General features: G+C 39.3%; 1 protein-coding gene across 3 annotated transcripts in view; it reads left to right on the plus strand.

Moving 5' to 3' along the window:
• The window catches only part of KIF13A (kinesin family member 13A), a 202,149-nt gene that overhangs the window by 174,749 nt on the left and 14,381 nt on the right, over nt 1-13,019 (plus strand). For 2 of the 3 annotated variants that reach the window (XM_054721440.1, XM_054721441.1), the window contains exons 23-30: nt 2,158-2,309; nt 3,273-3,405; nt 3,595-3,741; nt 6,743-6,781; nt 8,365-8,464; nt 9,687-9,813; nt 11,367-11,422; nt 12,677-12,801. In XM_054721440.1, coding sequence (XP_054577415.1) covers nt 2,158-2,309; nt 3,273-3,405; nt 3,595-3,741; nt 6,743-6,781; nt 8,365-8,464; nt 9,687-9,813; nt 11,367-11,422; nt 12,677-12,801 — 879 coding nt within the window. The remainder of the gene's footprint in view (nt 1-2,157; nt 2,310-3,272; nt 3,406-3,594; nt 3,742-6,742; nt 6,782-8,364; nt 8,465-9,686; nt 9,814-11,366; nt 11,423-12,676; nt 12,802-13,019) is intronic. The other variant, XM_054721442.1, reaches the window with a different exon arrangement.

Consider the following 13,019-nt stretch of genomic DNA (forward strand, 5'->3'; position numbering starts at 1 on the left):
ATGTTTTATAGACATAATATGTTTATTGGGCTTTATAACCTCAAAGTGTACTTCAATATAATTTCAAAAAATTTTAAAGATTTTGAAATAAAATCTGAAAAGCCTGTACTCGATATCGTACTCCCCAGAGGTGTGATGATCAATGACAGTTTGCTACATATTTTGATAAACTATTTTCTGTATTCCACAGCATTTGTATGTGTGGTAAACATATGCTCATGCGTATGAATGGGCATAGATACACACTCTTAATGTCATGCACACAACTTCTTAAAACACTTTTTTACAAAAATGTGATTACATTATACATATTGCAAAATTGTATCTTGTTACTTTGATATATGTGGACATCTTAACATGTAAGTTGCTGTAGATATTTTCATTCTTTTAAATATAGTATAGAATTCTAAGCATAGTATTCTAATGTATCATATGAGGTGTGTTTTTTTTCCTTGAATTTTTTTTGTTTTTGTTTTTCTTTAATCAGTATGTCTTTTATTTTATTTTATTTTAATACTAGAGGCTCGATGCACAAAATTCATGCAAGGGGCTCGGCCCTCACAGCTGCAACGGCTTGCCTCAGCCCTCGCAGTCTCGGTTTCGTCCGGAAGCTTGTTCGTCAGTCCAGTCTAATTAGCATATTACGCTTTTATTATTATATATGTTTTTATTGATTTTCCGGTGAGCAAGGAAGAGAGATAGAGAGTTAAAAACATCCATGAGAGAGAAACATTGATCAGCTGCCTCCTGCACGTCCCCTACTGGGGATCGAGCCTGCAACCAAGGCACCACAGTCCAAGGACCAAACTAGAACCCGGGTCCCTTCAGTCCACAGGGCCGACACTATCCACTGAGCCAAACCAGTTAGGGCTACCATATGAGTTTTGAAAGAAAATATAAAATGGGAAAAGCAAATGTGGGGGGAATATTGCATAGACCTACTTTAGGACATTAGCTGCCCTTCTGGTTTTCACATTGGAATGCCAGCAAGTCATTTTTGACAGACAGACTCTATTTTCTGTGTAATTTTGTTTTTCCATGGACAATCCTTAATAGGTACTCAAGACCTTTTATTTATTTTTTTTTAAACTGTGCCTATTTCTTCTAATTCTACAATTAGAAAACAAATCCATATCACCGTTTATAAAATTTCACACATGTAAAGACTATCAAGTCTTTCTTTTTCTGAAAACAACTCACATTTATTACCTGTTCTCAGCAATCTGTTTCTCAAATTTTTCATTAATCTTTTTTTTTTTTCTGTATTCTCTGTGTTTCTTTGGATCTACAAAGCTGCTATTTAGCAGGATGATAAAATCCGAATTTCAAGTGCATTCTAGTTAACAGCTGGTATAGTAAATACTGGTCTCAGGGCCCCTGGAATCATTATGTGCCCTTGGGGTTTATTTAATCTTTAAAGTGTGTAGATTGTACTAATTGGTCATTAAGTTTATTTTTCTTCTAAAATGCTTGCTCTGTCTCTAAAGGAAATAAATGAGAAGTTAAATAGTGTGAGGTTGGATAGCTCTTGCCAGAAGTTAGTCACAGAGTTGTCTTCACCTTCTGAGTCGCGAGTGGAAAGAAAATTGACTTTGTTCCCTACTACTCAGTCAGTTAGCATTCGTTTCCTCACAGTCATCTGTTTGTGTTTTAAATGAGGAATTGGGGGTGGGAGAGTCTAGGAGCAAGAGCTCAGAATCATGACAATGATCATGTAAAATTATATCCTGTTATTAGTCTTCTACACCAAAGCAAGGAGCAATCAAATGTTCCTCTTTTGATGTGCTTACTGGTCTATGCCAGCTGAACGTCAGAGCAGCTGGGGAGCTATAAATGATGAACCAGGACTGAGGGAACGTAGAGTCAGTCAGCTCTATAACTAACAAGCAGTATGACATGGAACAAGTAGCATTCTTCATTATCTTCATTTATAAAAGAAAGGGGTGGGGTTAAATTACCTCATAATATCACTTTCAGATTTTATATTCTTTTTTTCTTGATGGTGTTCTATAAAACAGTAGAGATGGTTTTTAAGGTTGGGATCTAGCTAATATACTCCAAAGTGAACTATATACAATTAAAAGGTAAAAAGAAAAATGTCACAGATTTCTTTATGTGTAATTTTTGTCGCTCTGTCTTTCCTCCCCCTGACCCCAGGACTATGTGGTGAACGTAACCGAGGAATTCCTGGAGTTCATTTCAGATGGAGCACTGGCCATTGAAGTGTGGGGCCACCGGTGTGCTGGAAATGGTAGCTCCATCTGGGAGGTGGATTCTCTTCATGCTAAGACAAGAACGCTGCATGACAGGTTCGTACTTTCCTGTGCGCTTCAGACACAGGGCCAAGAGTACTAGTAGCACTTGGACAATAGTTAAGAAAATGGATTCTCTGAGCCTGTTTTCTCATTTGTGAAACGAGAATGATCACAGGAACCACTGGGCAACAAAGAAATTCAATGGGGAAAAGAAAATCTTTTCAACAAACAAGACTGAAAAATTGCATACCAATATGGAAAAAAACAACTTTGATTTTTCCTTCACACCATACACAAAACTACATAAAGCTTATAGAAGAAAACAGGAGAATATCTTCTTGTAAAGTTAATCATCTGCCTGTTCTGTGACCCAGCAATGCCACTCTTCGGTATTTACCCAAAAATATGAAAACAAGCAGATTTGTACACACAAATGTTTATGGCAACTCTATAATATCCTAAACTGCAAATAATGCAAGTGTCCTTCAATGTGAGAATAGATAAACAAATTGTAGTAGTATTCATATAATAGAATAGTACTCAGAAATTTTAAAAAGACTATTGCTATCCACTTAACTGAATCTCAAAAACATGCAGAACCAAATAAGCAAGACCTAAAAGAGTATATACTACTATATGATTCCATGAAGTTCTAGAAAAGGCAAAACTAATCTGTGAGCTTACATGGCTGCTGCAGGGAAGGGTAGCTGTGGGGTGAATGGGAAGGGGCAAGAGCAACTTTCTGAGGTTAACGGTGGGATAGCTTACACAGATGTATACATTTGTCAAAACTCATCAAACTGTGCTTGAGATCTGGACATGTCACTAAATGTAAGTTATACCTCAATAAAATATAAAGAACGTACACCAAAAGTTTTTTGAGAGTTAATAGAAAATAGTCTACGCAACATCCATAGCCCAGTGCCTAACACATAGCAAGTGGTCAATGAACAGTGGCTTATTCCTAATAGTGTCCCTGGGCATTGAGAGTGCTGTATGTTGGAATGCGTTCTGCAGGTGGAATGAAGTGACTCGCAGAATAGAAATGTGGATCTCCATATTAGAACTGAACGAGTTAGGGGAGTATGCCGCAGTGGAGCTTCACCAGGCGAAAGACGTCAACACTGGAGGCATCTTTCAGCTCAGACAGGTACTCGGTTTGCTTTTGTCTCATGTTTCTTTGTCCCACTCTAACACACAGTCTCTGGAATTTTTGCATTATTTGACTCTTTGTTCCCTAATTTGTTTCCCTTCTTTGTCCTCTTCCCCCTTCACTCCCCATTCCCATTCCTGGCACCCATTTCCACATCACTCCCTCATGGCACCCTCACCTCCACAGGGTCATTCCCGGAGAGTGCAAGTCACAGTAAAACCTGTACAGCATTCGGGGACACTGCCACTTATGGTTGAAGCCATCCTGTCAGTATCTATTGGCTGTGTGACTGCCCGGTCCACCAAGCTCCAAAGAGGGCTGGACAGTTACCAGGTAAGACCAACAGGTTTGAAACAGAACTTAACGAAGATTGATTACTGCAGAATTAAGGAAATCCGTGATCTGTGATGGAGACACCTATTTGGGAATACAACAGAATTCCTTGCCTTAACCATCTGTTTGTCCCTGCCCTCATATTTCCACCCATTGCCCTTTTTCTAGATTTAAAATACAATATTGGCTTAGTGTTGATTAATAATTATTTTATTTATAAATATACATTTTAATGCTACAGTATTCATTTACTTTAGGCAGGTTTTGTTTTATATTTGGTCCAAATTATGTTGGATATTTGGCATTGCTGCCTGGCCTGATCTACTTACTAAATCTAGTGTTTTCATTTTTAAAAATTAAAAGATTAAAGCCTCTAGGAATTGATCTTCATATTACTGGAGTACTCATTGAAAATAAACTTTAAGATTAGGAAATTGTCCCCAGTGTCCTAAAGGAACGCATGTGCTTCCTCAAGTCCCCAGTTTATTCTCAGGTATGAATTAGGGACTGGGAGAAATCAGACCATTACATTGGGGCTCCCTCGCTGTCACATGAGAGGGGACACTGTCCCTGTCATGAGAGGAAGGGGACACTTCTCGTGGAGTCTGGGTGTAAGCCCAGTCCATCTCAAGAATGATTCGCCTTCTATCTCTCTTTCCTTTTGGTTTCATGGATTTCAGGCAAAGACTTTTCTGGAAGCTAAAAAGAACATTCTTGGACTCTCAGGCCTTAAGGGAGGAATAGCTTTGTTAGACACTGCTTTCCTCTCAGGCCAGAGTTCCCAGGGCCTGGGGGAGAGTAGGAGTGAAACTCTGGGGACAGTCTTTTCCACAAGACTTTTCCTTGTGGGTGGAGGAGGGAATTGGACTGTCTGTATTCTCATCCCAGTTCAGTCCCTCACTTGGCTGTCAACTTTGGGGTGGCCTCGGGGCCTCGTAGAAACCATTAGAGTGGGGAGACCTGTGTGCTTAAGTCTAATTTGGCCTCCCTGCATAGTTACCTTGACTGGGTAATTTTGAAAAGTTCCCTTTTTCTCTTCAAAATGATGAGGTATACTTATTAGTTCTCTGAGCTCCCTTTCTGCAGTAAAATTTTTGTTGCTTAACAAGTTTCTGATCTTAAATAAAACTTTGAATCTGTGTGTCCTAAACCGTGACCTACAGAATATGGAATATCAACTGACTAAATGCCCCATTCTAGGAATATTATAAGGATTGCTTATTTGCACTTTGTAAAACAGCTGTACCTCTTGAGTTAAAACTGATTTTTGTCAAGATTTGAGCTCTCAAATATCAGCCTTTCCCCAGTACTAAATGTTGTTCTTTAAAGAGCATAGTACCAGTCATGCAAATTTAAACTGTGGCTATTTTAAAGCTTTTATTTATTTATTTTTACTGCCATGTCCAATCAAGGACATATCCAGTAACTTTTTGTTGTTGATGTAGTACTTTAGAAATTTTCTGATTCAGTAGCTGAGGCCAATCCAGAATATGTTGGCATCACAACAGTTATCCATCGTAGAAGCTCAGGCTAGTTTTCAGTTAATAGAAGTATCTCCTATATCTAAAAAATAATGATAAATGATTCATTAACATGGGGAATTAATTCATGAAAACTTACTTCAGTATTTGGCTTGCATTTAATGAATTACTTACACAAATGATAATGGTGGTTGCCAAATTAAAACAAAGTATATTTTTTTAAGTCTAGACAGAGAATAATCTTAAGTGTATTTTTAAAGCACTTGTAAGTAACAGTATATTTTGAAATATACTTAGGTATGAGGATAATGTAATTATGTTTTTAAACTTGAAAAAAAAACAGGTTTGTTTTTTTTATGACTAGACCACTATTTGAATACTAACCTTCCAGTAACCGTAGAAAAAAATGAAAGAAAGTTGTTACATGACCCAGCATTCATTTTGAATAGAACCTGCCTCCATATGGATGAATATTCTCTACAAATGGGAATTTCATTATTTTTATTTTTAAGGAAAATTGTCTCAACTAAAACTCTTTTATTTTAAACACTGTGATTTTATTTGCCAAATTTTTTTTTTTTGCCAAAATTGTTATTTTATGTTATTGTAAACAGTTCCTGTGGGTTCAATACAGTTCTGATTTTTCTCAGCTGATGGGTATGGATGGTGATATACACAATCGTGAATAATGATAGATCCGTATATTTAAAATAGTGACCTTTGCTTTTATTGCAGTGGTCTAGTGCAGAGCCCTGAATGTAGATAGATTTAGGTTCCCCAGTGAGCTTTCACTGTGACGATTTCATCAGTGAGAGTGGTGTGGTGAGGTGGGAGACTACAGGCCTGCCCCTACCATTATGTGTGTGATTTTTGGATTAAATCACTTCATCCTCTGGGCCTTAGTTGCCTCATGACTAAAACTCAAAGGTCAAGCAATGGGCTCCCTAAAGTCCTTTCTCTGTCATTCTGTGTTTCTAAACCTACTCTAAATCTCAAATAGCTCACCCACAAATACACAGCAAGTATTTGCATAACAATGCAGTAAGGCAGGTAGTCCCATCTAAGAGAGTTCTTGTTTTTAAATGATTCCTTTCTTTGTTATTTTTTAATGTTTTTTTAAATTATTTTTAGAGAGAGAGGAAGGAATAGGGATAGAGAGATAGAAACATGGATAAGAGAGAAACATCCTGCTCGCCCCTTGCTGGGATGGAGCCCGCAACCCCAGGCATATGCCCTGACTGGGAATCTAACCAGTGACTTCTTGGTTCATTGGTCAACACTCAACCACTGAGCCACACCGGCGGGGCTCCTTTCTTTATTTTTTTAAACTTAAATTTCTTAAGTAATTATAGACAAGTTAATTAAATCTACTAAATCTTTTTGCGTTTCAATTGAATGTTTTATGATGCTGATGTGTGTGCTGTCCATTGTAATGTGTGTGTTAAGCTTAAAGAATTATTTAAGTGTGCTGTTTGAGAAACAAAACGCATGTCCTTTGTGTTTATTTTTTTTCCTGCCAGAGAGATGATGAGGATGGTGATGATATGGATAGTTATCAGGTATTGCTGCCGTCAATCCTGTGGCATGGGGCACAGCTGCTGCTAATTGCCAGCACCCGCAAAGCAGAGAGCAGGGCGGAGGAAGGAGGAGCGTAGAGCAAGAAAATGCAGTTTTTCACTTGCTTTTGATTTGCTTTAAATGTAATCAGGGATACAATACTGCCTCTCTATAGATTTCTCTGTCAGCTTAAAATTTATAACCAAATACTGCTATTTTGCTATGCCATCTCAAATTACTAGCTTATAAAGCCTTTCTAAGCAAGACCATGATTGCTGTATTAAATTGGTGACTTTAAAATTTGTGCAGTTATCTATCCATGTTCTGTAAGTAGATTCTTGTCTTTCCTACGAGAAACTACACTTAGCTCCTTACATCCAAGAGAGTAGTATTGTTCTAATATGCCATTTTACTTAAGAGATTTTTGTTGGATAAGAAAATTGAGGACATTTTATGCACACAGTTTTGTTTAGCCAGTTTTCTTCTCTCATTAAGGCCAAGGTTAATTACCTATAATCTGGAGAATTTAAATCTCAACTTTTTAATATGTGCAAATGTGAGGTTTTACCCAGTCACCGCTGACTGACCTGCTATCACGGAATGAGCAATAATAGCAGTGGTCAAGGCAGCAAACTAGGATGGACTATTTGGGGTTTGGTTCCCAGTGTCTCTACTAATTCTCCACATAAACTTCAAAAGCATGTTTTCCTGGTGTGCCTTCCTGTGCTTAACATGTGTGTGCATTGTAGGTAGGGCCTCAGAAGTCTGCAGGTGTCTGCTCTGAATGTAATGTCTTAAGGGTTAGATTAGAATTAAGCAAATTAGCACACATTTTGAATAGAATTATGGGTTCTTTCCCTCATCCTAATTTTACTAAGAAAGGAAACAAGCAAGCAAAAACAAACTATAAGAGAAACATCCCCTTGGATCTCAGCAACACCATTAACTCACTCCTGCAGCTGTCTGCGCTTCCTGCCACGTATCCACGTGAAGTCCGTTGGCTCGCTTCTGGGAGTTCTGGGAGCATGGCTGACTGCATGTTGGGTTTTTGCATGGGAGATTTTTGTTACCTCATGGTAGGGGCAAATTTGGAAGGTTCTCTGCTGATCTATCCTTTGCGTTTCAGAAAATACAGGTCATCAGGCCATTAAACTGTGAACTATGAAAATAGCTGTCATTTTCCATTCCATTTGCTGTTACATGGTTTGGGCTCTGTTCATGGTGTCCTTCAGCTGAGAATTGCAAATATTTCAGATGAATAGCTACAGCTTAAGCACACACAAGCACACACACACCATGTAGGAATCATCCAACAGCTGGTGTAGTTTGAGTCTCTCTTGCTTTTAGGTACAATTATCCTTTTGGAAATACATGGGCTCTGATTTCTGAGTAACGGGATTCTCGATCAGCATGCAGGGTTTGTGAGGCCTCTTTGCTTTCTTGCATATTAATCACACTGAACTTGCAATGTTCAATGGCCTTTCCTAATGAAAAGTTTCTAATCAATGAAATACCTTTTTTTTAAAAAAGAAATACTAGTTGTTTATGCACTTTACAGAAAAATGCTTTCCTTCCCTCATGTCAGGAAGAAGACTTAAACTGTGTAAGAGAGAGGTGGTCTGATGCACTCATTAAGCGGCGAGAATACTTAGATGAACAGATTAAAAAAATCAGCAATAAAAAAGGTAGGTGAGATTAAACTTTCCCGGGAGTAGCTTTTTCACTTCTAGACAGTTGCAGTGGGTTGCTTTCTTCTCTTCATTGGGTAATGGTATCTTAGTTTTTAACTTTATAACAATTATAGATATTTGTGTATCATATTGTACAGTGTTAGCTTAAGAAGGCTCTGAGTTTGAAATTAATACATTTTTATAAAACTCTGAGTTAACTGTGATATTAAATGTTAAACTAAAATTATGTTTTGATGAATGCAAATATGATCAATACCATATCTCAGTAATGAGCTATTTCAGGCTCAGAACATGGAACTGACAGCAGCTAAAGGGTCACTTCTAAAAGCACAGCCTTTGGCAGGTCAGCCCCAGCTGCTGTTGGGAGGTAGCCATGCACTCAGCCAAAGCTGGCTGCAGCTCCAGCCACTGCCCGAGCTCTAAGGATGCAATCCGCTTACGCTGGCCACTGCCTCCTGGATTCCAGAGTAGAAATATGCTCTTGAAACCCATAGTCTCTCATCCTCACTTTATGATTTACTCATTGCGGATGATTCGGCACCAAAGGACACATCACAGGTGTTAATCCACTTCATGAAGAAGTTAGCCAAAATTCTTCCCAACACAACATCTCAGCTCAACGTTCTTAGCATCCTTTGTGCATGTGCTCCACCTATGAAACTCACTATGTCCAGGTAGCTCCAGAGTTGTGCCATAGGTAAGAGGATTTCAAAATATGTCAAATAAAATCTCTTCATAATGAGCATGAAGGAAAATAAAGTTAGTTTTGCAGGGTGCGGCATATGGTATTCTTTAATTCTCTATATAAAATGGTGTTTAGTTTTTATAAAGCACTGTCACATCCATCGTTTCATTTGATCATTCCAACAAGTGCATGAAGTAGATACGACTTGATTATACCTTTTTGACAGAGTAGGAAACTAAATTCATCTATTGAATCACTTCCCCACATTTTACAGAACCAGTAAAATAACCCAAGTCTTTTAATCCTTGTTTCAATGCTCCTTCTACTCTCCTGGTTTGTGGTTCATTAACTAGTGTCCTAGCCTCTCCAAGCCCAACTGGGTGCTCAGGCTTGAACTTCAAAGCCTCAAATCCTTTGTAATGTAGCAGATGTTCAAGCCATGTATGGATATCACCAAGTACTCATCTATTTTAAATGTAGAAATTGTACTTTTTCCGCTCTTGGTACTCATTCCCTCATTCTGCCCCACAGAGAAAACCGAGGATGAAGTGGAGCGGGAAGCCCGGCTTGTGGAGCAGTGGGTGGGGCTGACTGAGGAAAGGAATGCCGTGCTGGTGCCAGCCCCAGGCAGTGGGATCCCCGGGGCACCTGCCGACTGGTAAGTCCACCCTTCCTTCTGTGCAGGTCTGACAGGATGGTTCAGAGGGCCTGTGGCAAGAGTCACGCAAGTGACTTTCCCAGATTATCACAGGAAATGTTAAATAGCATGAGCTGCCCAGGGAAAGGGCACCCATCTCCAGTGCTGCCTTCCCATTTTTCCTCCCGACCGCAGACAACTTCCTCTCACAGGAAGCCAGAGAGCATTTATTACCTGGTCTGGAATCTAATACCACACTCCTCAGTTCCTCTGCATAAGCAACTTGGACGTGGTTTCCTGATCTCCAGAAATTCTCTTGTTTTGGCTCAAAAGAAGGGTATCTCCAGGGTGTAGTCAAAGAGGGCAGAAGATATATCTAAACTACAATCAATTAATCGATTGATATGTCAGTCCTCATGCTCATAAGAAACAGGGTGATATCCTCGACTCTGCAGTCCATTAGATCTGGATGCGGTTTCCAGCTATAGCTCTTAAGTGTTGTTCACTTACCTTCTCTGAGGCTTCTTTCTTAATCATTAATGGGGCTACCTTTATGATAATGTTATGAAGATTAGAGAATATATATACAAAATGCCTTGTTTATAGGGCCCATTCATTAAAGGGTAACTGCTACTACTGCTGCTGCTTATTCTCATTCTTATTCTTAAGAATATATCCTAGGCGTTTAGGAGAAAGCAGATTTCTTTTGAACACATGCCCAGATCATCTCTTTTGGATAGGCGCAGAAACATGAGTGATGTTACTTGTATCTGTAATGATGAATGGAAGTGTAATTGGTTCCGTGGGATTATATAACTAGAAAATCTGAGTTTGCAGGCACAGAATTTTTAACCTGATGTTTCTCCCTGCAGATTTTCATCTGTGCTGGAATCCTATAGGTCACACGCAGTGTGTGGCAGCCACTTGTGATAAACAGCCAGCCCAGTCCCGTTGTGTTCTGCTCTTTGAGGCCCTCTTTAGACTTTTACCTCATTTGTAAAATGTAGAGTCCTGGTCCCCTTCCTAATTATTCTGATTTGGAAGAAAAAGGATGCACCCAGGTCTTTCATTTTAAGAGCGCCCCCCCCACCCCCCTCCAAAGCTGACTCTGATGCAGATGGGCAAGTTTTTGATGAAACACAGCTTTGGTCTTTTCTGCACACAGCTCTACCTCCTTTCCTCCATCTTTCATTCTCTCCTTCTTTGAGCTTTTGAATATTATCTCTTTTGTATACTTCCTCTGGTCTTTGATCCTCTCCCCTATTCCCACTGTAACAACATTCCCATCTCTTTTCCCCCATCACTAGAATTATTTTTAGAAAAGCTTCAAATAATCTTTGTCTCAGTTAATTACATGTAATTCATATACACAACTGGTAGTTCTTTATAGAAGTCACACAATTCCCATGGTTTGTATTAATAGGAATGTCAAGCATGTGAACATATTTCATTAATGGAACCTGTATCTCCAAGAGCATGGTTCTCCTCTGCATTCGTGCCTCTGTGCTTTCTGATTACCTATCAAGATGTAAGACACCTATTTGGTTGTGATTAAATTTTGTTATTAAATTTAGGATCCCTCCACCTGGAATGGAAACCCACATACCAGTTCTCTTCCTTGATTTGAACGGTAAGTAGACCCCTAACTATCTAGGGGTTATCACATTTAATTAAGGTTTGTAATCTCTTCAGACCCACATGATTTTAATCCTTATTGAATCACTTTTCTAATTACTCATATGCCATATCTAGGTGATACTGTTAGTCCAACTAAATGTATATGGCCGTGACACGTAAGAGCACTAGAAGAGAGGTGTGGATATTTAATCTTTAGAAGAGAGATTGAGAACTTCATATAGAAACACTACTGCAGTTATTGCTCGGAAATGTTAACAGACATGGAAATTACCCTCAGAGACTCTGAATCTCTAGGCTTTGCAAGGGAGTAGGCATCTGCATTTCTGACTAGTGTCCTTTGCTCCCACCACAGTGGTGTTGGTACGGGAACATGACAGTCCCCCTACGTTAGGATTGTCCTTCACTGTAGCAATTAGATCAAACCTGGGTGACTCTAGAGCAGTGGTTTTTAATATGTTTTAGTAGTAAAACCCATTTTCACAATGAAGTCTTAAGTGGAACCCCAGGCATAGAAAACAGAAGCAGAGTTGCTGCGTTTGGGGAGAGACAGGCTCTGGCAGGCCCTTCTGCACGGCCGCTGGGATCCTCAGCACACAACCTCAAAGCCTCTCTCGTGGAGGGAAGTCCAGTGATGGGTAGATGGCAGACATGAGGAGATTGGCTTTGGCCCTTCATATGAAGAATTTTTTAAAAGCCTAGAAGTAGACTGTACCTCATGAAGTGGTGCGTTCCCCATTATTGGAGATGTACAAGCAGAAACTGGGTGGCCATTACAGAGATTTGTGAAGGGTGGATTCCGCTTTGGTACGACATTGGAAGGTTATCAGATTTCTCCAAAGTGCTCAGGACTTTGATTCTAAATTGATAATTGAACTTCTCAAAATCGAATTTAGTGTAAGTTATATAAGTAGGACAACAAACCTAACACTAAGTTACAGGAGGAATTGGTATCAGAAACCATCAAAATTTTAAGTTGTGTATATGTAATAAAAATATTTGCTCCTTGCACTACATATAGAATATACTCAGTTCATTTGGTAGGAGACTCGCAAAGGCAACTTTTTGGCCCCATAGTTAATTCTGTAAAGAATAAAAGTGATTGTGAGGGAGTATTGGAGTCTATATCAACTTCAGGATAAGGACTGAAAGAAAAATTGAACATATTACATGTAAACTTCATCTATTTGGTCTTAATTAAAAACTGACTTTCCCCCCACTTTTGTTTCTGTGCCCTGGTCTTGGTTAGCGGATGACCTCAGTGCCAATGAACAGCTGGTGGGCCCCCATGCCTCGGGCGTGAACTCCATCCTGCCCAAGGAGCATGGCAGCCAGTTTTTCTACCTGCCCATCATAAAGCACAGTGATGAGGAGGTAATTGATCCCTAAAGTTCTCTTTAAGGGCTTCATGTGCCTGTGGGCCTGTCTTCCCATTAAACTACTATGGTCTGCTTTGGGGTGGAGGACAGGGAACTTTAAAAAAAAAAATGGAACCTGTGGTTGAGGACACTATCATTCAGTTGAGTTGCATTTGTTTTCTTTCTCTAGTGGGTGATACACCTGACTTGTGTCTTGTTTCCATCTCTCTATCC

Source organism: Eptesicus fuscus, chromosome 9 (assembly GCF_027574615.1).
Source record: "Eptesicus fuscus isolate TK198812 chromosome 9, DD_ASM_mEF_20220401, whole genome shotgun sequence".
Lineage (NCBI taxonomy): Eukaryota > Metazoa > Chordata > Mammalia > Chiroptera > Vespertilionidae > Eptesicus > Eptesicus fuscus.